Below are 21,696 nucleotides of genomic sequence, written 5' to 3'. Positions count from 1 at the left end.
TTTTTACTTGCTTCTTAAACAATTGTACACACATGGGAGCTGGTCTTTACCGCTTCTGTCCAAAGCTGCCGCTAGAATCAACAGAAAGACTTCCTCGTAGCCACTTTTAAATTAAATTAAATTACTATGTTGACCTCAATTTCACCAGAACACACAAACTGACAGGCTCACGTCGCTGCTTGTTTCATGATGATGAGTGTGATAGCATTCCTGGATGTAATCCCGACACGGTGTAAGGATAAGGAGGGGGAATGTTTTAGTAAACGCAGCTGTCAAGTCAAAGAGACGGCAGAAAAACAGATTCATGAAAACTATAATATTAGGATGAAATGGAGGTCCGCTTTTAAACAAATCCGGCTGCCCCACTAAATCATAGCATAGAGCCGCAATTCCAGAGAATCACATCTGCACTGGCAGACTGTGCATGTCAGCCCGGAGGAGAAAAGAACAAATGTTTTCCGACGAGTTCTTTTCGAAATCAGATTATCTGTATCAACCACCCACAGAGACACTGAGTCATTCATTTTTTTTTTGGGGTGTGTCTCCTTCAGCTCCCTCCATGCCTCAGGATGTGCGAGCGTACTCCAACTCCTCTACACAGCTGGTGGTGCGTTGGTCGCCTCCCATCTCACCCAATGGAAACCTGACTTACTACCTGGTCAGATGGCAGCAACAAGCCGAAGACCAAGAGCTGTATCAGCACAACTACTGCACCAAAGGTACACACACACAAACCCACAAACGCAACCACAAACTTTCTTACTGGTTGTTCAGTTATATAGCAACTTTTCTTTTTGCTACGTCCTCCAGAGCTGAAGATCCCCATAAGGATAGCTGCCATAGGTGTGGGGGATCAGGAAGAGGACAGCCACCCCACCAACCCAGACACCGACGGGGCAGAGAAAGGCCCCTGTTGCCCCTGCCCCAAGTCAGTGGAGGACCTGGAGGCCGAAGCTGCTGACGCATCCTACAGAAAAGTCTTTGAAAACTTTCTGCATAACTCTATTTTTACACCAAGGTAAGTGACTCATCATCACAGCTATGAGTTGTAGTTTGGTCACTACCTTTTCAACCCTCTTTAAGTCTTAATCAGGATGTTGATCATCAGTTTCCCCCTGCTGTTAAACCGCTATTTCTCTGTTATACCTAAAGGTTATTGAAAAACACCAAGCGTTTGGGAGTGACCATACAGTCTGTTTATGTACACGCTCTTTTTGCCTCTTCCTAAAAATTATGTTTGGCCTTCTGCCAGGGAGTTGGCTTGCTGCCTTGCATTTCAGACTGCATTACTTATATATCTTTGTTTCTACACACACACACACACACACACACACACACACACACACACACACACACACAGTAAGAAAAATATGATTTAAGGTAAATAAGTAAAGGCCTTCAAAGGGGTACCTTGTACACATTTGGCAAACATGTCTTCTGTCATACTGATGACATTTTATACACGTGCTTCAGGAATTTGCACTGTGCTCAAGAAAGGTGTTGGTGGTGGGTTTGGTATGTATCACATATTGCAATGTAACCACTCTGTAAAGTTCAATTGCCAAAAAAACAAACACCAAGCAGTTTGTCAACTCATTTAGTTTCATCTCAGCTCCTTAAGTTAAGGTCAGGTGGCAATGAGTTGAACAAGGAAGGATTTTGTTTCAACAGAATACCTCCACGTCATCTGGCATTACAAGTTTTCGTTAATGTTATGTTGATTTGCCTTTTGCCAGTTTGGTTCAGATGTTTGTGTAGCATTTGTGGGAATGAGGAGGACTAGCAACTTCAACAGAATTTCGATGTTTCCATTCTCATCATAAAACTGTCTTCTGTCTCCTCCCTCCATCCTTCCCTTCCTTCTTTCCCTCTTCCATCTTCCTCTCCCCGTGCAGGCCACCAGACCGTCGCCGTAGAGATCTCTTTGGCATCGCTAATGCCACTCACTCGCGCCGAAACCGTCTCTTCGCCAACAGCAGCACTGTCCCTCCTCTGCAGCCCTCCGGTAACAGCAGTGTGACCGAGGCCACGCCGGCCGACAGAGAGTTTGACTTTGTGGAGCAGTCTGTGACGGAGCGCGAGCTTCAGATCACCGGGCTGCAGCCGTTCACCGTCTACCGCATCGACGTCCACGCCTGCAACCGACAGGTCCAACGCTGCAGTGCCGCAGAGTTCGTCTTCTCCAGGACCAAGCCTGCAGGTTAGAGGAGGAGGGATATGATTAAACATAAAGCACAGGCATTTGATGTTCTTCTTCAAACATCTCTCACACTTCACCTCTCTGTGTGTGTGTGTGTGTGTGTGTGTGTGTGTGTGTGTGTGTGTGTGTGTGTGTGTGTGTGTGTGTGTGTGTGTGTGTGTGTGTGTGTGTGTGTGTGTGTGTGTGTGTGTGTGTGTGTGTGTGTGTGTGTGTGTGTGTGTGTGTGTGTGTGTGTGTGTGTTTTATAAAGTTTTAACCAGTGAAAAGTAGCAAAAAGAGCTTGTGAATTGACGGCGTAGAGTACATTTGTTTTAAAAATACATTGTTTTTATTGTTTCCTGAAAAATGACCGTTTTGGATATATAAAGTTTCTGCCTGACATAACATTTGACTTGCACGGTGTAGTGGTGTAATTACAGTAGTCCTCTTGCTGTGTATTTCTGCTGGAATGTAGCTGGGGGAATGTTGAAAAATAGGCTGGAAACACAAGGCTGTTGCAGAAATTCACCACGGTAACCTGTCCTTCCTGTGGTTTTCCAGAAAAGGCTGACGACATCCCCGGCCCAGTGACCTGGGAGGGCCATGAGGACTCTGTGTCTCTGCGCTGGCCCGAGCCACATCACCCCAACGGACTCATCCTCATGTATGAGATCAAGTTCAAACTGGCCTCCGAGGTAAGACAACACTCTGAACATCTAACTGAGGACGAGTTGTTCACCTGACATGAACTGGGAAGCCAGGAAATGAACTCAAGAAGCATGTTCATTCAGAACACTACATTACGTTTGCTTCATAGAAAAAATAAGGCTGTTGCCTTCTCATTTTGTAGATTGTAAAGTACATCATAGTGGGATCACTTAGTGTGATATATGTTGTACATACAATTTACAGCCTGAACTCCAGGCTATTGTATTAGAATACCAAGCTGTAAATAAAGCTGTAATAAATGCAACATTAAAGCGTAACCTAATACCTAATGGTCTGACAGTAGTGCAAGGTAGATCCATACTCGTTTTAAAGAAACACTTGTGGTCATGGACTCAAAAAAAACATTACACGCAGAAAAGATTGACCCAGTTTAAGTGGCAAGAAATGATCAAACTGGTACATACTGACCCAAACTAACCCTATTATTGGTTAAGGGTGATGGAAAATTAATCTTGGAATAATTTTATTGCACAATAAAGACAATAAACAACAGGTCTTGGATTCTTTTTTGTATTTGTAAAATTCAGTGCATGACTAGCTTTCTTTTTTTTGTGTGTGTGTCAGACCGAAAAGCACGAATGTGTGTCTGCTCAACTGTATAAAACCCAGCGTGGCGTTCGGCTGTCCAACCTCGGCCCCGGAAACTACTCTGTCCGTGTGAGAGCCACGTCTCTGGCTGGCAACGGCTCCTGGACACATATGATGGATCTCTATGTGGCTGAACGTAAGGCTTAACACCTCCCCATGTTTTAAAACACTTCATCACTGCTTTGCTACAGTACACCAATTTGCTAACGTCAAAAAATATGCAAACAGCACTAATTAAAGCAAATGGAAATGTTTGACCCAACAGGATATGAAAACGTCTTCTACGCTGTGATCGTGGTTCCTATTGTCGTCGTTGTCTTCCTCGTTGCTTTGGCCTCATTGATGGTTGCCCTGAACAAGAAAAGGTGTGTGTTTCTATATGTACTCAAGTTAGATTTGTATGTAACGCCTGTTTAAATATAGTATTCAACTTTTTACTGAAACTGAGTAACCTAACCAAGCCAGACCACCAGGGACCTTCAGAGAATATAAGGAAAACATATTAAGAAATGCACATTTGATTTCTTCTTCTTGAATATACTGCATGTTTTCAACCTTACGCTAATGGTCAGTGTGGTCACTTTATGATCCTTATTCAGTCTCAAACCAAAGCAAAATGCTTCAACCAATTAAAAGGCCATAAGACTAAGTGGCACATAAAGCAAATATTAGCACTGTTTTAAGATTGGCTCCCTCTTGAGTTTGTGGTGGCAAAATATTCACCCGCAAGAAAATGATGTAATTCAAACAATGCAGTTATTTATGAGTTTATACAGGTAATTATAAAAGCTCCTGCCATGCTGAATCAGTATTTTCCAGTATTTTTGCCAATATCCTCTGGTAACTCAAAATAGTATAGGTATGATTGTACACCATGCAGATCCCAAAAATATGCGTACATGCGTGTGGTTGTGGGTGTGGAGGTAAAGTGTGTCTGTTAACACTTTTTATCTTTGTTTTGCTCAGGAACAGTGACGGGCTTGGAAATGGAGTCCTGTACGCTTCAGTCAACCCAGAGTACTTCAGCGCTGCAGAAAGTGAGTTGTGTGTGTGTGTGTTTGTGTTTGTGTGAGAGAGTGCGTGCGTGTATATGTGTGTGTGTATGCAGCTGTTTAATCAAAATAAGTGCAGACATAACGTTTTTGCAGTGTCTTATGAACTGACCAACATACTCCATTTTTTTATTCTCCGTGCAGTGTACGTACCAGACGAGTGGGAGGTGGCACGTGAGAAGATCGCCCTGAGTCGTGAGCTGGGCCAGGGCTCCTTCGGCATGGTGTACGAGGGCCTGGCCAAGGGCGTGGTCAAAGACGAGCCGGAGACACACGTCGCCATCAAGACCGTCAACGAGTCGGCCAGCATGAGGGAGAGGATAGAGTTCCTCAACGAAGCCTCCGTCATGAAGGAGTTCAACTGTCACCACGTGGTACGCACAAACACAGTGCTAGGTGGCTTTTAATACACATGCTTCGTAAAACAAGACAATGGTGTCAGTGAAGAGTTGTTTGATGGTGATGTGGCGTGCTGTGTTTGGTGCAGGTTCGTCTCCTGGGAGTGGTGTCTCAAGGCCAACCCACCCTGGTCATCATGGAGCTGATGACGCGAGGAGACCTGAAGAGTTACTTGCGCTCCCTCCGACCTAAAGAGGTGCTTTAATGATGACTTATTGTTCACTTCCAGCTGTTGTCTGAGAAACAAAGCCCTGAAGCCCGAACTGGCACACTTATTCACAGTTCAAATCAGTTTAATTTATACAGCCCAATATCACAAATAGCTATTTGCCTTTTAGCATTTACAATCTGTACAGCATTTACAACACCCTCAACAGTTAGCTTGATCGTGACAAAGACAATTTTCTAATTTCCCCTGAAGACAATGTCCCCTGTCAGTTGTGCCTTTTTTACGCTAGGAGTGATGTAATGAGAATCAGCAGTCTGGTTTTTATGGCCAGTGACGAAACGTAAGAACTATAAGAACGTGTTTACTGGCCAAAGCTGCACTGTAATAACAGGCACTGCGAGACAAAAACTACAAAGCAGCAATTGTATTCCTTATGTCAACAAACAACACAGATAGAGTTTGTGCTCTTAGGGTAACTGAAAACCTCTCTCTCTCTCTCTCTCTCTCTCTCTCTCTCTCTCTCTCTCTCTCTCTCTCTCTCTCTCTCTCTCTCTCTCTCTCTCTCTCTCCCCCCCCCCCCCCCCCTCCTGCCTGTGTGTGTGCAGGCGCAGCAGTCATCAGGCCTGTTCCTCCCCCCTCTGAAGAAGATGCTTCAGATGGCCGGGCAGATCGCAGACGGCATGGCGTACCTCAACGCCAACAAGTTTGTCCACAGAGACCTGGCAGCCAGGAACTGCATGGTGGCTGAGGACTTCACTTGTAAGATAGGAGGTAAGAGGTCTCTGTTGGCTATGGAACAGACATGGGTCAAGTCAACTTTATTTACATAGCACATTTATAACAGCCGAGGCGGACCAAGTGCTGTACAGTAGAATAAGTCAAATGCATTACATTCAAAACATCATAAAGACACGTAAAAGCAAACATTTAAATGAATTAAAACACAAAAAGTTCTAGTAGACACTGCTGGGATAGGACACTCTCAACTAGAGATAAAAGCCAAGGAAAATAAGTGAGTTTTTACCAATGACTTTAACTGATCAGTTGTGGCAGCAGATCTTATTTTAAATGGCAATCTGTTCCAAAGTGTGGTTCGTGATCGTGAATTGGAAGTGTCTTTAGGACAACGGAATTATCAGGGTAACCTGTATCCCAGCAAAGGCAGCCCTTTAGGGAGAAGTTTTCATCCACTGAAGCAAACATGTTGTTCTTCACACTTGTTCCCTATCAAAGAATAGGATGTGATACCCTATGTGTGTGAAAGGCTCAAGACAATTATGATTAATGTCATTTTTAAAAGGTCTGTAACATTGACAGTGTATTCTTTGTAATAATGAAAGCCTGGAATCTTAATAAATAGCGCTCTCTTGTGGAAAAAAGCCCCACACAACAGAACAGGTGCAACAACAACAAGCCTGATGACATCTTACCTTTGCTTCAGCATTTTAAAAACGGTTTGAATAATCTTTATCAAATGTTTGATATACATTGTTCATGCCTCATTTCCCCTGGTTGTTTGTTTGTGTGCCTGTGTCTGTGTGTGTGCATAGACTTTGGCATGACCAGAGACATCTATGAGACGGATTACTACCGCAAAGGTGGTAAGGGTTTGCTCCCTGTCCGCTGGATGTCACCGGAGTCCCTGAAGGACGGGGTCTTCACCACCACCTCTGATGTCTGGTAAGCAGGTTCACAAAAACACAGCCAAACACTTGTGGTGGCTTCATTTTCTGTCTTCAGTGCTTCTAAAAAAAAATTAAAAAGAAGAAGAAGAAGAAATGCTATCGGTTTGGTAGTGTTAATGGATGACGTGCCGATGAACCCCTTCCCTCTCTCCCTCTGCGTAGGTCTTTTGGCGTTGTAATGTGGGAGATAGCCACTCTGTCTGAACAGCCCTACCAAGGCCTTTCCAATGAGCAGGTGCTCCGCTTTGTCATGGAGGGAGGGCTGCTGGAGAAGCCCCAGAACTGCCCAGACATGCTGTAAGACACAACACAAGCTGCAATACTTCACACATTCTTATCGACAAGCAACTATGCTCCTCTCTGCCATGTTTTCTTTTCTGCTTTGCTAGTTAAATCATAAGTGACTCCTATTTGTTCAGACAAACAGTGAAGCAGATCTGCTGCCCTTTAGCCTGCAGGCCACTGGGATTTCAATGCCCCAGTGCTGACTGCATTCACAGCCAGTCTGTCTGTCACTGTGTGCTCTTTTGTTCTCCGTCATGTGTTTGGGTTTAATGTGAAACAGCCCTGGTATGAATCCACATCAGAAGAGTGGTGAGCTTGGCAGACAAACAAGAAAACACTGAGAAAGCATCAGACTGTGAAGTCATGAGGAGAACAAATGTGAAGGCACAGGGTGTTCCAACAGAGAACTAGTAGTGACATTTGGCATAATTAGGAAGAATTGCATTATATTTTAACATCAAAAGTCAAACTGCATGAACAGTATATCCATCATAAAAAATTGAACGTACAGCAAACATTCGGCAAAAGTAGATATTGGCTTGTCGGTTGGAAGGCCTGTCCCTCTTCATAGTCATTACTACAGCATGTGTAGAGCATGTTTGTGCAGACGTAGCTAACCTCTGTGTTTGTTTGTTTCTGTGTGTGTGTGTGTGTGTGTGTGTGTGTTTAGGTTTGAGCTGATGCGAATGTGTTGGCAGTACAACCCTAAGATGCGTCCATCCTTCGGGGAGATCATCAGCACCATAAAGGACGAGCAGGAGCCGTCCTTCAGGGAGAACAGTTTCTACTACAGTGCTGAGAACAAGCCGCCCGACGCCCCCCCGCAGCAGCAGCCCCATATGGACAACATGGAAGACATGGAGGACGTGCCTCTGGAGCCCCCTTCTACTTCTTCTTGTTCCACACAGCCCCAGCAGCAGACCCCAGTCCCCCACCAACAGAGCCCTCCTTCACCCAGCTCAGAGGCTCCTCCCGGGCCCTCGTTAGCCCCCAGCTCCCCCTCCTCCTCTCCCCTCTGTACGTCCACAGACAAGCAGCAGCAGCAGCCCCCCGGCCAGCAGGCGGCCAATGGGCTGTCGGGGGTGGGCCTTGCCGCTGCAGCAGGGGCGGGGCTAGGGCCGTCTCTGGACGAACTGCCACCATACGCGCACATGAACGGAGGTCGCAAAAACGAACGCACCATGCCTCTCCCGCAGTCCTCTGCCTGCTGACTGGCCTTTCTGCTCTACAAAAACATGGCGTCACGGTGGCTGGGATAAATTATTTTTAAATCAAACGCAGCAAAATTGTCTCCACCTGCTGAGGTGTGGCTAGTACTCGGTGAGGAGCAAAAGACTCGCACACAGGTGGAGAAAGCTGTCATTGAGTCCCGGGTTCTGCTGTACCTTCACACACATCTTTGACATTATTCTAGTTTGGGTTTCCAACAGCTGGCTGTCAGACGTGAGACTGCCTCTTGCTGCTGAGTGGGAAGACCAAAAAAAATAAATTGTTAAACTAAGACAGAGACGAAAAAATCATTTGAGGGAGATTTCTTTCTTTATTGCTGAACTTGTTTTATAAATTGTGGTTTGTTACTTTTTTATATGTATTTCCGAACGGGGACACAAAAAGTGTTGGCCTTTATAGATGACGTTGGAGCGTTGGGATGGCTTTTGAGCGGGCATTATGGGGGAACTGCATATCGAAAGGAAAAGCACTTCAGAGAGATCAAGGGGGAAAGGTGAAATCTGCCAAATTTGTTGCCAAAATGTAACTTTTTGTAAAAGTTTCTCTTCTGAAGTCTTGACCCTGTCAATCTCCAGGAGAACCCGGATTGAAAATGGCAGCAACAACAAAAAAAGGCACTTTTTGCTACTACGCCATTCATAAAATCTGTGAACAAAAAGGGATATTAACTTCACTCTACGGTCCTACATCTCTACTCTATTGAATATTGACTGTGGAGACCTTGGTCACATCAGTTTATCTGAAATTGAGCCACATCCTCTCACAAAGTGCTGTTCGGCTACGGTTTAAACACCAAATCCAGTCAGTAAAGAAGCAAAAAAAATTATAATGATCTTTGAAGCAAGGACTACAAAGGGAAGAGCATAAAGAGAAAAAAATAAATATTAACGCTATATCATAACATCTCTCAAGTGGGATTTGCAAGTGGGATTTGCTTGGAGTTCAGAGGTGTCCTTGTTGTATACAAAAAGGTATTTTTTTAGTCATTAGTCTCCAACATTTACAGCATCTCTACGTGGGCAGAGCATTTATGTACGCACCAGTTGTTTGTGTCACTTTTCTAACTTTTCTACAGTTGGAGACATTCATTGTGTACAGAAAGAAGCTGCTATTCCTCATTTCTCTTGTGGTTGTAATATAGTTGATATCTATATATAAAAAGAGAAAAAAAAACTCCTTCAGGTTGAATCCATGAACGTTTCCACTACAGTCCAACTCTTTTTTTTTTATGCTTGTAACCGTGTTAAGTGTATCCGGGCTGGTTTTTGTTTCTGTGTCGACGTGACGGTACAAAGGTTTGCCTTGTGTTTTAAGACACTGGTAACTTCCCCTCCCATCTGACTAGAGGACACTCATGGTACCTATGATGCCTTGACCCCTGACCTTTTAGGGTTTATACAGTACATGTACCCAGAGGTAAGGGGCCAAGCGTCACTGCTGAGTCCCAACTAAATCTCAGGTCAAAGAGAGAAGTTAAATCCTCTTCTGTTTTCCTTTTTTCTGTTTTTGTGCCGTCATACCCAGCGGCATCCAGCCGTGTGTGTGTGTGTCTGTGTACCTCTACCTCTGTCTGGTTCTATGTCCCTCTGACTTCATTATTTAACTTTCTTTGATCAAAACTCAAGAGAAGTGTTTCTTACAACAGTCTGAAAGTAGATTTTTTTTTTTTTGGGATGAGTCCCTGCTCTAATTGTATGGAGACCCAATTTTGACATAAAAAAAGGTTATCAGACAACTCAACATATAACTGAACTTGTTGATTGTTAGCATATAGCAAAAATATGTATTCAGACCTACACATTTTGTTAGAGTTTAAGTTTGTTTATCCGCTCATTTTTGGCTAGCTCATTCTATTTTTGAACACTATAGTATTTCCTTTTTTTGCGTTTTGTCACACATTTAATAATTTGTCTGTTCCCTCAATTCCTCTCGGTTCGTTTTGGTGCGTTTTTGACTTGCTAGTTGCTACCCAGCTGAAGCTAACTATTGTCAAAAAAGCACACAGCGAGTGCACATAATGCTAAACAGCATAGTTCAAGTAAGTCAGTTAATTTTACATGGAACTTTTTTTAGTAATTTGTTTATTAGTAGTCATTAAATTGACAAAAAATAGACAAAAGTTAGCTTCAGCTAGGTAGCTAGCAGAAAGGACTTAGCTATCAGTTTATTGGGGTAAGCGAGCTAACCAGATGGCCTTTTTCTTTTTTTTTATTATCAAGCTAACAGCTTATTGTATTGATTAATTCAGTTCTGTTTTTGATTAGTCTGATAACCTCTTGTTAAGTTTTGTCAGTTTGCTTCTGTAGGCTATGTGTGTCTGTGTTGTAACACTGGGTTCAAGGTACAAATCAAATGTATCAAAATGGAATCAAATGGAATAAGTCTTATTCAAAAGCATGTTTGTAGGACAATTTCACTTTCTGCTAATCAACTTCTCTCGGATCAAGCGGGGTTTTCTGTATACTGCTAGACTTATCCACATTGTTCATCTTTTTCCAATATATCAACGTGTTTGTAGACGCTTGCCGAAATTAAAATGAGGTTGTTTTACTGTTTGAATGAAAAGGTAGTATACACGGCTGAGGGTGACACTTGGTAGATGAAATGCTGTTGACGCTTTTCTATCCTTTTGAACATGTTCTTTTAAATGTGGAATCCAAATTTGGCAAGACACACCAAATTAGAGAACTAACTAACTGCAGATCCATTTTCTGAACATCTGTGTTAATCATCCTTTAACTAAGCAACGCATCACACTGCAATATGCATACAATCAGAGAGGAACATGTGGAAGAGATATTAAAGGCTCATTCACCTTAAAGAAAAGTTTTGGATCCCATCCCAGATGTTACTTGGTTATTTATGTTGTTGTAAATCACTGTACAATTAATTTTTTGTCTGTTTCCTCCTCTGATATTTTGCTGTTCTTTTGCTATATCGTTATCCCTTCAACCGTCCATCTACCTCACTTTGTTCTTTTTTTTTGTTTGTTTTTCTATCAATCAATTTAAATGTACAGGGGGGGGGGAAACATCTCATCTCTGTTCTCCATTGTCCCCGGCTGTTATGACGATCTTACAGAGTGCTGTTAACATGGTCAAATTCAAACCACAAACCAAACCATCCTGCAGGGAAAGGTTAAATGCAAGAACATTTTTATCCCTGGGGCTCCTCGTAGATTGAAATGATGACGAATGCGGGTGAACTCCTAGTTATTACAGTTTCAAGTCTTTTTCAGAGTAGAGGTTTTGCTTGTCGGATGCTCTGCTGTGAGAAGGAACGAGACCTACTCACCCTTCCAATCTCCACAGTCCCTGTGTGCTGCTCAAACCCACTGCCTCAAATCCAGCCCCAGTTTGTGCCTCTCACGTGTCGCAGTAACATTCGTATCCCATCGCAATTCATCTGTTTGTTTGTTTTTTTTATGAATAAATACCTTAGTTAACAACACTTACTGATGTTCTGAATGTATTTCAAGAAACCTCAAACACTCCTCTAACCATTTGGAAGCGAAAAATTATATAGGCTACTCTCACCACAGCACAAAGAATAAATAACAGCAAAGATTTTAAATTTGTTTCCCAAGTAAGGACTTCTCTGGCTGCCATATTTGACTAAATATTTTTTTTCCCATCCACATGGTGAGAGGAGTCTTTGAGGGGTCTGGAATTACCTTCACAGCACACATACAAATGTAAACGGAGATGTTACGGGACTATTGTTAGTTGCTCATGGTGATCTGTGTATGTAGTTTGTGACAGTTTAAACTGGTTAATGATCAAATCACATATGTATGACTTGACTTACTGCTTTTTGGAAGCTAGAAGTTGACTGTTAACAATACTCAATAAGTGAAACCAGGTGAAAGGAAGCCTGTCAACAGCTAGCTGATGATCTGTGCTGGTTGCTATAGTTATGCCTCTGGTCCCCGAGGAGCTGGTTTACAATGTGTTATGCATATTGCTTCATCCTCATGTGTTGGTGAACAGAATTCTCTTGGAAGACGGCTCTGTATTGCTGTCAAGGGGACTTTGGCGTTGTTTCTCGTGCCTACATAATTCTAGTAAAAAAAAAGGCATCCTTACCTCTTTTTTTTTTTTTTTCATGACACTTCTTCCCATCCTTACGAGGCATGTTTGTAGTTTTTGGCTGGAAGTGTCAGGGATTTGAGTTGTGGTCAATAGTTATCTCAAGAGGCTGATCAGCGTGGAGGTTTAGCTCTGTTGTGAGGTCAGGATGGGTATCTCAGTGTTTGTGGTCTGATTTTTCACCTCGCTTCTACTACTGGAACACGTCACAGAGCGGACAAACGATCGATCAAATCTCAACTTTTTGTTTTTCTTCTTTCTCCCCCCGTTTTGTTACAAATCTATGGCCTATATTTGTTACTGAGATTTCAATGTGTGTAAATTATTCATCGCCTTCCGACTTCGCGTTTCTATTGAAATGATCTGTTAGACTGAAGTTTCATTTTTGCTTTTCTTTTGTACATGATGTTGTAAGAATTATTTTCTTTACTGTTATCAATATATTCTGAGTACTGTGGAAAGTGGTTGGCTGAAGGAATACAGGATGTCTGTTTCTCTGATTCTTTTTTTTCTACACAAGATTTAAGATGAATAAAAATGTATGCAAACTATTGCTTGTCTTTGTCGGGAAGTGTGTTATCTTTATGAACACAGTAAAGAAGCCATACAGTTACATATGACTGGGTCGACAACGTCGAATGTAAAGATGTAGGGCACACTACAAGTTACTTTGCAACATAGGATAGAGCTTTATACAAAATATCATATAGAAATGTGATGCATTTACCATTAGGCCCTACAGCTGTTTGTTACACCACCTACAACAATATATTTTGTACAGGTTAATGCGTACGTTATGAAAGAATATAACGTGGGCTTGCCTTGTTACCACGATAACTCAAACAGTTTTAATGGGAATCATGGCAAATTGTCTGTGAACCTTCATGAAAGGTAAAGGACCAACCACGTTGATTTTGGTAACCCTAAGAGATTTGCTGTAGCGCCACCACCTGGCAAAAGTTCGCAATTATGGACAAAATTTGTTACCTTGACCTTGACCTAAATATGTTTCCTCAAACACTGGTGATCTCAAAAGTGTCACCAAATGATTGGGCATGTCCACTTTAGTTGGAAATGACATCTTAAATGTTTTATTACATTGCATGGTTCCAAAATTATGAGAGTTTAAACATTATACCCAACGGAATGTCGGACATCTTGGATTTGGCGTCACAGGCAAAATCTGACTTCCCTCCACATCTTAAAATACACCTTATGCAGGGGCGGATCTACCGGGGTGGCAACTGCCACCCTAAAAAAAGCCTTGCCACCCCAGCTGCCACCCCAGTTGGCAGCGCCAAATTAAACATTTATTTCTGGCTGTTAAGAGACATTTACGAGCGCGAGTTTCAAATGTCCGACTGCAAGTGAATGTAGCCAGGTAATATTGCCCCACCCCGATCCCCCGCGACCCACTCCCGAGACTCCTATCCGCTCCCAACGGCACTGATTTTGAATACAAGGAAGGCGCGCGAGAGACGGATCCAAACCTCTAGTCTAGACTAACGAAGCAAGCAGCACAGGAGAGACTACACTCTCCAGGTATTATTGATCAACTGTCTATCTATGAAGAAATGACAATAATGAGAAAAGAGCAGGGCTAATGGAGTTGTAGTTTTCCTATAAAGTTATTATGCTTCTGTGTGGTGACAATGACTAAAGGTTAATAATAACGTTATGAACTCGTGAATGCTTCGGAAAAACTACAATAACGTTCACATCAGCGAAGATTGTGCACTAGGCTACTGTAGGCTACTGATCCAAATTCCACAACTCATTACTTGTGTTACAGTTTAGTACAATATGTATTCATTTACATTTGGTTGCTCCACCTTAAGTCAGCCCAGGCAGGACAGGACAGGATAGTTAAGTTTCAGTTTCGTTTTTCATCTCCGTGTTGGACAGCTGTTCGCTCAGCTGAAGGGCTCGAGCCTCACGGAGCAGACAGCGCGAGTCAGTCTAAAAGTCAGCGAGGATCACGCTCACAAATCAAAAAGCTAAATTATAAAATAAAGCTATCTCTTCCTCCCTCTGTCCACTGCACACTTAGTCACTAGTAGCTTAAAGGAAGTACATGAGGATTAAAACCTCATTTTGCACTTTATTATTTTTGAATATTTGAAGATTACAGGCTAGTAAAATACCACCAGCCACTACATTCTCAATGATAGACGTGAATAATCACTTCTTCTTTTTTTCTAAACCAATTTTTTTTAACAATAGAGGAGAAAATAAATATTTGAAAGCAAAACAGAATGCATGATATTACTGCATTGTATTCTATTCTATTGTTGTCACTGGGAACCTAAATGTTGTCAATTACTTTACATAAACTTGATGCAAACAAATTCACCAGAATGCAGGAAATGAAGTGATGAATGCTCAAAAATTTCTGGGGGGCACCCCCAGACCCCACATTTAAAAGGTGTCCTAAACCAAGGTTTAATCATCACCTACACCCTTGAAATTCATTAATTATTTTGTTTAATTTTATCTATAGGCCTTTGTATAAGGATATACTTCCTAATTCTTATCACACTATTTTAAATTAAAGTCTTAGGTTGTGCTTATCAATTGCTCATAATAACCAGTAGGCCTATTTCTGTGTTGGACATTACTGAACCTCTTCCCATTTACAGTGTGTTTAACAGGTCACTGTTTGTGACCAAACATAGGAAAATGCCACACAATATTTATATGAATGATTTTATCTGTATTGTATGTAAATTACTAGAATATTTGAATAACTTGATATTTGCACTCAAGTTAGACTGATGATTGACATCTGATGGGAGTATCTCATATTAACACAGACAAATACCAAAGACTCACTGTTAACTAAGTACTTATTGCAGCCCTATTTGCATAGATTTTGAGCCCCATGCTGGTGTATTAGTGCAGGTGTTTGTTGTGAGGCAGGTAATGTAGTAATTATTCGGTAATAATAATCTTAAAAATGTTGTCTGGCACCTGTTTAAATGTAAGGCTTCACTTGTGCTACAATACATTAAGTATTATGTTATTTAGTCAACATATCTAAATATGGGGGCTTTCCCTATATTTATTTATATGGCTTTAATTAAATCGGCATACTGTATATACATCCGCCACAGGTTGCCACCCCTTAAAATCTCCTGCCACCCTCTTGCCACCCCATGAATATTTTTCTAGATCCGCCCCTGACCTTATGGCATGTACTAACTGTGTTAGAAATGTCATGCTTTTCTCAAAAAGTGCACAATTGTTATGTGTATCTACTGTACTATAAGCTACTGTTTTAAACCAGCCTACCATTATATGTGTTCTGTTAAGATCAAAATGCGAAGTAACCTAATTTCTTCACGACTGAGGGGAACATAAGCAGTGAGTGGATTTTGGTGAAATGATTCAAGGGTATTAAAAAATGTGTAAGCCTACTGTACTCTGTGCTTGCGGAAGTATTATTTATAAGAAATGATCATTATATAAGCTTAAATCTTAAAATGCTGGCTAACTAGCAACTACAGCTGTCAAATAAATGTCGTGGAGAAAGGAGTTTCACCTCACTACTACTTGGGCACGTCGATATCGGTCGATATGAATTAAGGTGCAATTGTATTATGTAACAGTAGGTGGCAGCACCTGGAATAGGCCAGTGAATTTAGAAGAAGAGCGTGACCTTTGAGCTCATACGGGGCTGTGACGTCTTACGTTGTTTACCTACCGATAGCATGACCGATAGCTGTTGCTGTTCAGTTCATCAGCCCCTCACAGCAGTAGCTTATGTGTTTCCACAAACATACGTTCATCATTTGGCGTGCTATGAGCATACGTGGGGTAAGAAGTGGAATAAAATGCTTTCGGCACGGTTAAGGTAAATTACTTTTCTATGCGACTTATTGACAGTAATGTGCTAATAGCAGCCACGGTATGCTAATGATGCTAAGAATGACAGTCAACCATAATGTCAGCTAGCTACAGTACTTTTAGTAAAGTGTATTCAGCTAGCTGCATGCTACTTACAGTCTGGTTTGAAGTGTCTGACCTATGTAGCTCAGAAAAAGCCTCTGGATATATTGATGGTAGCTCAGCCGTGAGTGTCAACTGAAAGCAGTTTGCCAGCAAACCATGGGCTAGAATAAAAATGATTTTAGTATTATATTTTTTTGACGGTACGCTCTTGTGTGTCACCATTGTTTTGTTTGACATTATTTTAACTAACGTGCCCATGTTATGTGCCATGTTAATTAGAGATATAGCTTTGGTGCAGAGGTGTTAAATTCCTAGGATCTCGTTGCATGCTTTGTCCCAGTTGCAAAAGGCAAATAAACCAACATGGCTGTCTCTAAATGCCGGTATTAATTGTTTCTTTCTTTCAGGATAGCCTAATGGCATAAAGGACTCAAGGACATTCTGCCAAGTCTTCTCCCTCCCTCAGGGGAGGACAGGTTTCCTCAGAGATGGCAACTGAATTGAAAGAGGCTATTGTCATGGCCAAGCAGGAGCGCCACAAAAACCTCTTTTTGAACTACAGAAACCTGTACAATTTCCCCGTGGAACTGCTAAAGGATGAAGGCCTGCAGTTTCTGGAGAGACTGTACATGAAGAGGAACTCGCTCACTACACTGGTACTCACACTGATGCAGTTTGTTGTTGTCTGATGTTAATAGTAATGCTTGATAGAACGGGATTCAAAACTGTTTTACAAATGTTGCAATGGCTGTAAGTTTGACAAAAGGGTAAATATTTGTCTTCCTTCTCTCCATTTTTCTCTGTCAGCCTGATAATCTTGCTCAGAAGCTCCCAAATCTAATTGAACTGTGAGTATTGGACTGAGCTGTGTTTGTTGTACAGATAGTGATTTGTATGTCTTACGTCCCATGTTTCCAGTCTGTTTACTGGTTATTATTGGCTGGTGTAATAGGGACAGTAGATAGACTTTAAAATAAAACACCTGAAGGCTGTTCAAGAACAATAGTTTGGCCTATTCATATTAGAAGATGTTTTTTTTTCTCTCACTTTTTCAGATATTTGCACTCAAACAACATAGTCATTATCCCTGAAGGTAAGTCCTCCGTTGATATTTGTGACAATCAGTTTTTACTTCACAACGTTAGAGCCCATTTCTGCCTTACTGTGAGAAATTCTTATGATCGAAGACATTGCCTATGCATGACTATATTACTTTTACTTGTAAATGCTATTAAAGAAAACACATACTAAAGTGCTTAAACACTATTAAAAATGGCAAGAAATACTCAGTTCAGGTGAGATTAACGAGACAAATAAGAAAAAGATTGAATGAAACTAACCAAAAAACACACAAAAAAAAAGCTGAGATGCTAAGGCTGTACAAATCATACATAACAAAATACTGACCTGACATAAAATACAGTAGGTTAATTCTATTAAACGGGGAATCACGAGAATTTACACTAGAGACATATGGCGGGGCGGTGACTGTACATGAGGCCAATCTTTGGTTTGTTCCCTAGCTATTGGTAACCTGGCCAGACTGCAGTCACTGGACCTGAGCAACAACGCGCTCCAGTTCCTCTGTCCAGAGGTTGGACGTCTGAGGTCTCTACGGCACCTGAGGCTGTCCAATAACCAGCTGAAAAGCCTTCCTCCAGGTGAAAACGCACTGCTTGTTATTCCTCATGAGGTCAAAATTCATTTAGTCACGCAATGAGAAAAAGTAGCTTTTAACGAAGTGTTGTTTTCAGGATCCCTATTTACAAACTGACAAAACATCGGACCAAATATACTGTAAGATCAATAAAGTACTTGCCAGCAGAGGGCAACAGCGGACCAATCTGCAATAAAAGAGACATGGACAACAGCATCTCTGTGCTGTCCGTCATCCACACAGTGAATGTTTACAAAAAATGCAGAAGCCATGTAAACACAATTATTGTTAATCTTGAAATTCATCCACTATTGCTGTTGATTGCTGAAAAATCACCAACCTTGAAAAGTTATCGAAACCATTATTGTTCAATGTCTTTTACTTCTTTAGTCATATTTTCACACACTCTTAGACGGAGGCCGTTATTTATTTTTTGAAATTTTTTACTGAAGACCGTTTGCGTTCTCTTTTGTTTGTCATTGTCTTTTATGCCAAGAGAGTTTGATTGCTATTTAAAACACAGTTCGTCACAGTTAAATCGTGAGCGGTAGAAAGTAACTGATAATTCAGTAAATAAAAGCTCTCGTGTAAATCGCACCAACACTCAAAGTTGTTTGTGAAAAGGAGATGTGATTTGAAAGGTTCTCTTCCTAATGTGTGTCTGCCTGACGCCTGTAGAGATCGGTGACCTGCATGAGCTGGAGACTCTGGACGTGTCCATGAACCAGTTGATGTCTCTCCCAGAGCGCCTGCACCGCTGTGTGTCTCTGCAGAACCTGACAGCAGACCACAACCCGCTGAGCCACGTGCCCCGTCAGCTGTGCTGGCTGCACCGCCTCAACCAGCTCTCCATGGCCGCCAACAGGCTGACCTTCCTACCGCTCGGTAAGTAGAGCCCCCCAGGAGATCTGCCTGTTGCCTTAGTGATGTAGATATACAGTATAGGGAGAAAGGCAATGTTAATACCTGTTTATGTGTGTGTTTCAGATCTAGGCAGGTCACGGGAGCTGCAGTTTGTCTTTGTGGACAACAATGCAGACCTGAAGGGCCTTCCGTCCTACTTGTATAACAAGGTCATCGGTTGCAGCGGGTAATGCACATCGCCAAACGGCTAACTCGTAGTGATATTGTAAATAATTCAGTCCATTGACTGAATAGTGTAACACAATTATAAAAGAATAGCTAACATGATGGATACACCACAGAGGATATGAAGTTACATTATGAAGTAAATTGAGTGAGTGACTGTATCTCTGTGTTGCTCCTGTACAGGTGTGGTGTGTCAACACAGGCGTTGGAGGGTGAGCTGGGTGAACCTCTGGGGGAGGTTCTGGTCGGGCTTCCAGCTGAAGTGAAGGTGGTGGGCACACAGACAGATAGTGTGGTTCCCCTGGAGGAGCTCGCCTTGAGAACCCTGCACCGCATCTACCAGCACGGCCCAACAGGTGACAGGGTTATACACACATGTAAGGGATAATGTATAGCGAACGGGTCAATTGAGCACAGCGGAGGGATCTTGTTCACCTTGAAGGTCTTTTTTTCTCAAGATTGACCCATTTACTATACATTTTCCATCTACACGTCTAATAACTAAACGTATTAATTAATTGAAGCCAAATATTCGTTTAGTTTTATTGATTCAGAAATGCCTTAATTGCTCACGGTACAATAAGTAGTCCACTGGGGTCGGAACTACATGTACACCCCATATAACTATGTATATATTAGTGGCCAGCTGTGCCTCGCAAAGATATTATCTGCATTTCACTTGTATTTGTTAAGTTTAATATTTTTTTATACGGAGCAGCCGTATAGCTGTTTTACTGTAACATCCACCTGCCTATGGACAACAGATGGAAATTAGCCCCTGGGCTACAATCTGGCACATTTACATGTTGGAATGACTATGTTTATCAATGTGCATTGTCCTGAAATAATTAAATAAAAAATTAAATTAAATAAAGTCTGACAGTACTGTAGGTAGGAAGCTGTTGTGAGAAACCGTATGAATGTAAAACATAGTCAAGAAATAGAAATAGAAAAATAAAAAACTGAAACAATAATGACTCACAACACCAACATCATAGTGTTGATAAAAAAGTTTCTTTGACAGCATATTGTAACAAAATACACGCTGTACTGTTTTTCCAGACCTCAGCTTGCTGCCTCCCATCACTCTCCCCAAGAGCCTGCTGGACCTGCTGCAGTTCCCCATGGGACACTGCCACCGCTGCAGTCAAGCCATGTTCACCATCATTTACCCCAAGCTCTTCCCCCTGCGCGACACCGCCCTGGCAGGGGTGCACCGCAGGTCAGAACAAAAACACACCTCCAATTTCTTTTTCAGAAATGCCTACAGAGCTGCTACTGACTGGTAACAACTAGACAGCAATTTCCCACTTTTCTGCCACACTGTTTAAAGATACCATTTTGTCATCTGAACATGCATGCTCATCTTTCTCTCCCTTGTTTCCTCTGAAAGGACGACGGTGAGTTTTGTGGCCTACTGCTGCTCCAGTCACTGCCTCCAGACCTTTGACCTCCAGGGATGAGGTCCATGCACACATTTTCTCTGGGGCTGGTGTGTGTTTTCCAGCAGTTGACAGATAACAGCTTGTAATACGTGTGGATCTTGATGGTCTGTGCTTGACTGACAATACTAAGAACCACAGAGAAGCAGCCTGTGTGGGTGCTGGTGGTTACCATGATGGACACATGGCTTGTGCTTAAACCTTACATGATGTTCCTAAAAATAACAACTACTGTGTGTGAACAGTGTACCTATGTGCTCATGAACCAGCTCTGTCAAGTAACTAACAGTATTGAAGTAACTATTTACAAAAGGGCACTTTTTTAAAGAAGAAGCATTGTTTGATTTTTATGAAATCAGTCATTTTTCACACATTTATTGCAGAACCCCATTGATTGTGGAGTTAACGTTGAGGTATTGACATTTGTAGAACAGTTTGTTTTACTGGTTGATGAATACAATTTGAAGGGTTATCATTTAAGAATCTACAATTGGGACATCATAAAGTGTCGGCAAAATTTAATCAGACTCACGTTTTTGTTCAAAGGGAATCAGAGTTTTTGATGTCAATCATATTGTAGTGTAGGTGTCCATTTTAAAGATATTTGACATAATTAAGAGCAAAGTTTTATATGTTAAGAACCTGTTAAACTACAATTTGTACAATTAGATCAACTTAAATGCACTTTGTTAATTTTGCTGGAACCACCGAATAATCAACTTAGTAGAGTTGAAAGGTTTCTGTCATCACAGGAAATAAGGTTTGTACACGCCAGAGGCACTGTGTGATTCTCTTGATCATTACTATGTTGTTGTACAATTCTAATTTATTATATGTTTCTAATGCGTTGCTCTATAAATAAAAGCTTACTTACTTACTTGCTTACTTTTGGCAGTAAATTGATGACGTTGATGTTTGACTTTCATTTAATGTGTCTTGTTTTGTTTTACACCAATGAGTATTGTTTAAAGTGGAAGCACGAAAAAAGGTTTTAATGTGTTTGAAATTACAAAATCAGCATGTAAATCACTCAACAATAGAAATGGACACTTAGCCCTCATGAAATTTTCATTTATATCACCAACTACACTACACTGCTCAAAAAAATATAGGGAAAGCAAAATCATAACAATGCAACTCCAAGTCATCGCAC

The 21,696-nt window shown here is 41.6% G+C and overlaps 2 protein-coding genes across 4 annotated transcripts in view; both read left to right on the top strand.

The window, feature by feature from the left end:
- igf1rb (insulin-like growth factor 1b receptor) overlaps window positions 1-12,953 on the top strand; it is a 44,665-nt gene extending 31,712 nt beyond the window's left edge. The window contains exons 9-21 of the mRNA XM_080028116.1: window positions 552-719; window positions 811-1,018; window positions 1,896-2,200; window positions 2,741-2,874; window positions 3,473-3,632; window positions 3,762-3,861; window positions 4,463-4,533; window positions 4,693-4,922; window positions 5,036-5,143; window positions 5,725-5,887; window positions 6,667-6,796; window positions 6,964-7,098; window positions 7,757-12,953. Coding sequence (XP_079884242.1) covers window positions 552-719; window positions 811-1,018; window positions 1,896-2,200; window positions 2,741-2,874; window positions 3,473-3,632; window positions 3,762-3,861; window positions 4,463-4,533; window positions 4,693-4,922; window positions 5,036-5,143; window positions 5,725-5,887; window positions 6,667-6,796; window positions 6,964-7,098; window positions 7,757-8,297 — 2,453 coding nt within the window. The 3' untranslated portion in view covers window positions 8,298-12,953. The remainder of the gene's footprint in view (window positions 1-551; window positions 720-810; window positions 1,019-1,895; window positions 2,201-2,740; window positions 2,875-3,472; window positions 3,633-3,761; window positions 3,862-4,462; window positions 4,534-4,692; window positions 4,923-5,035; window positions 5,144-5,724; window positions 5,888-6,666; window positions 6,797-6,963; window positions 7,099-7,756) is intronic.
- An 897-nt stretch (window positions 12,954-13,850) lies between these two features.
- lrrc28 (leucine rich repeat containing 28) lies at window positions 13,851-21,388 on the top strand. Of its 3 annotated transcripts, none has more exons than XM_080029614.1 (10): window positions 13,851-13,946; window positions 16,763-17,011; window positions 17,163-17,203; window positions 17,411-17,448; window positions 17,879-18,016; window positions 18,691-18,897; window positions 19,000-19,102; window positions 19,285-19,457; window positions 20,164-20,323; window positions 20,495-21,388. In XM_080029614.1, exons 2-10 carry the CDS (start codon window positions 16,844-16,846, stop codon window positions 20,562-20,564), a joined length of 1,098 nt encoding a protein of 365 aa, XP_079885740.1. In that variant the 5' UTR covers window positions 13,851-13,946; window positions 16,763-16,843; the 3' UTR covers window positions 20,565-21,388. The 3 variants fall into 3 exon arrangements, with proteins under 3 accessions (XP_079885740.1, XP_079885741.1, XP_079885739.1); XM_080029615.1 differs by lacking the exon at window positions 13,851-13,946 and adding an exon at window positions 16,123-16,257 and having other exon boundaries at window positions 16,768-17,011; XM_080029613.1 differs by lacking the exon at window positions 13,851-13,946 and adding an exon at window positions 16,123-16,257.
- The last annotated feature ends 308 nt before the right edge of the window (window positions 21,389-21,696 follow it).

This window comes from Ammodytes marinus (genome assembly GCF_949987685.1).
Source record: "Ammodytes marinus genome assembly, chromosome: 1".
In the NCBI taxonomy this organism is placed as follows: domain Eukaryota; kingdom Metazoa; phylum Chordata; class Actinopteri; order Uranoscopiformes; family Ammodytidae; genus Ammodytes; species Ammodytes marinus.
This window is presented reverse-complemented; position numbering and strand designations above follow the sequence as displayed.

Coding starts and splice junctions, on each gene's coding strand:
- lrrc28 (XM_080029614.1), top strand. CDS start 16,844: ATGGCAACTGAATTGAAAGAGGCTATTGTCATGGCCAAGCAGGAGCGC. Junction 19,103..19,284: donor AAGGTCATCGGTTGCAGCGG/GTAATGCACATC, acceptor GCTCCTGTACAG/GTGTGGTGTGTCAACACAGG. Junction 20,324..20,494: donor CTGGCAGGGGTGCACCGCAG/GTCAGAACAAAA, acceptor TTCCTCTGAAAG/GACGACGGTGAGTTTTGTGG.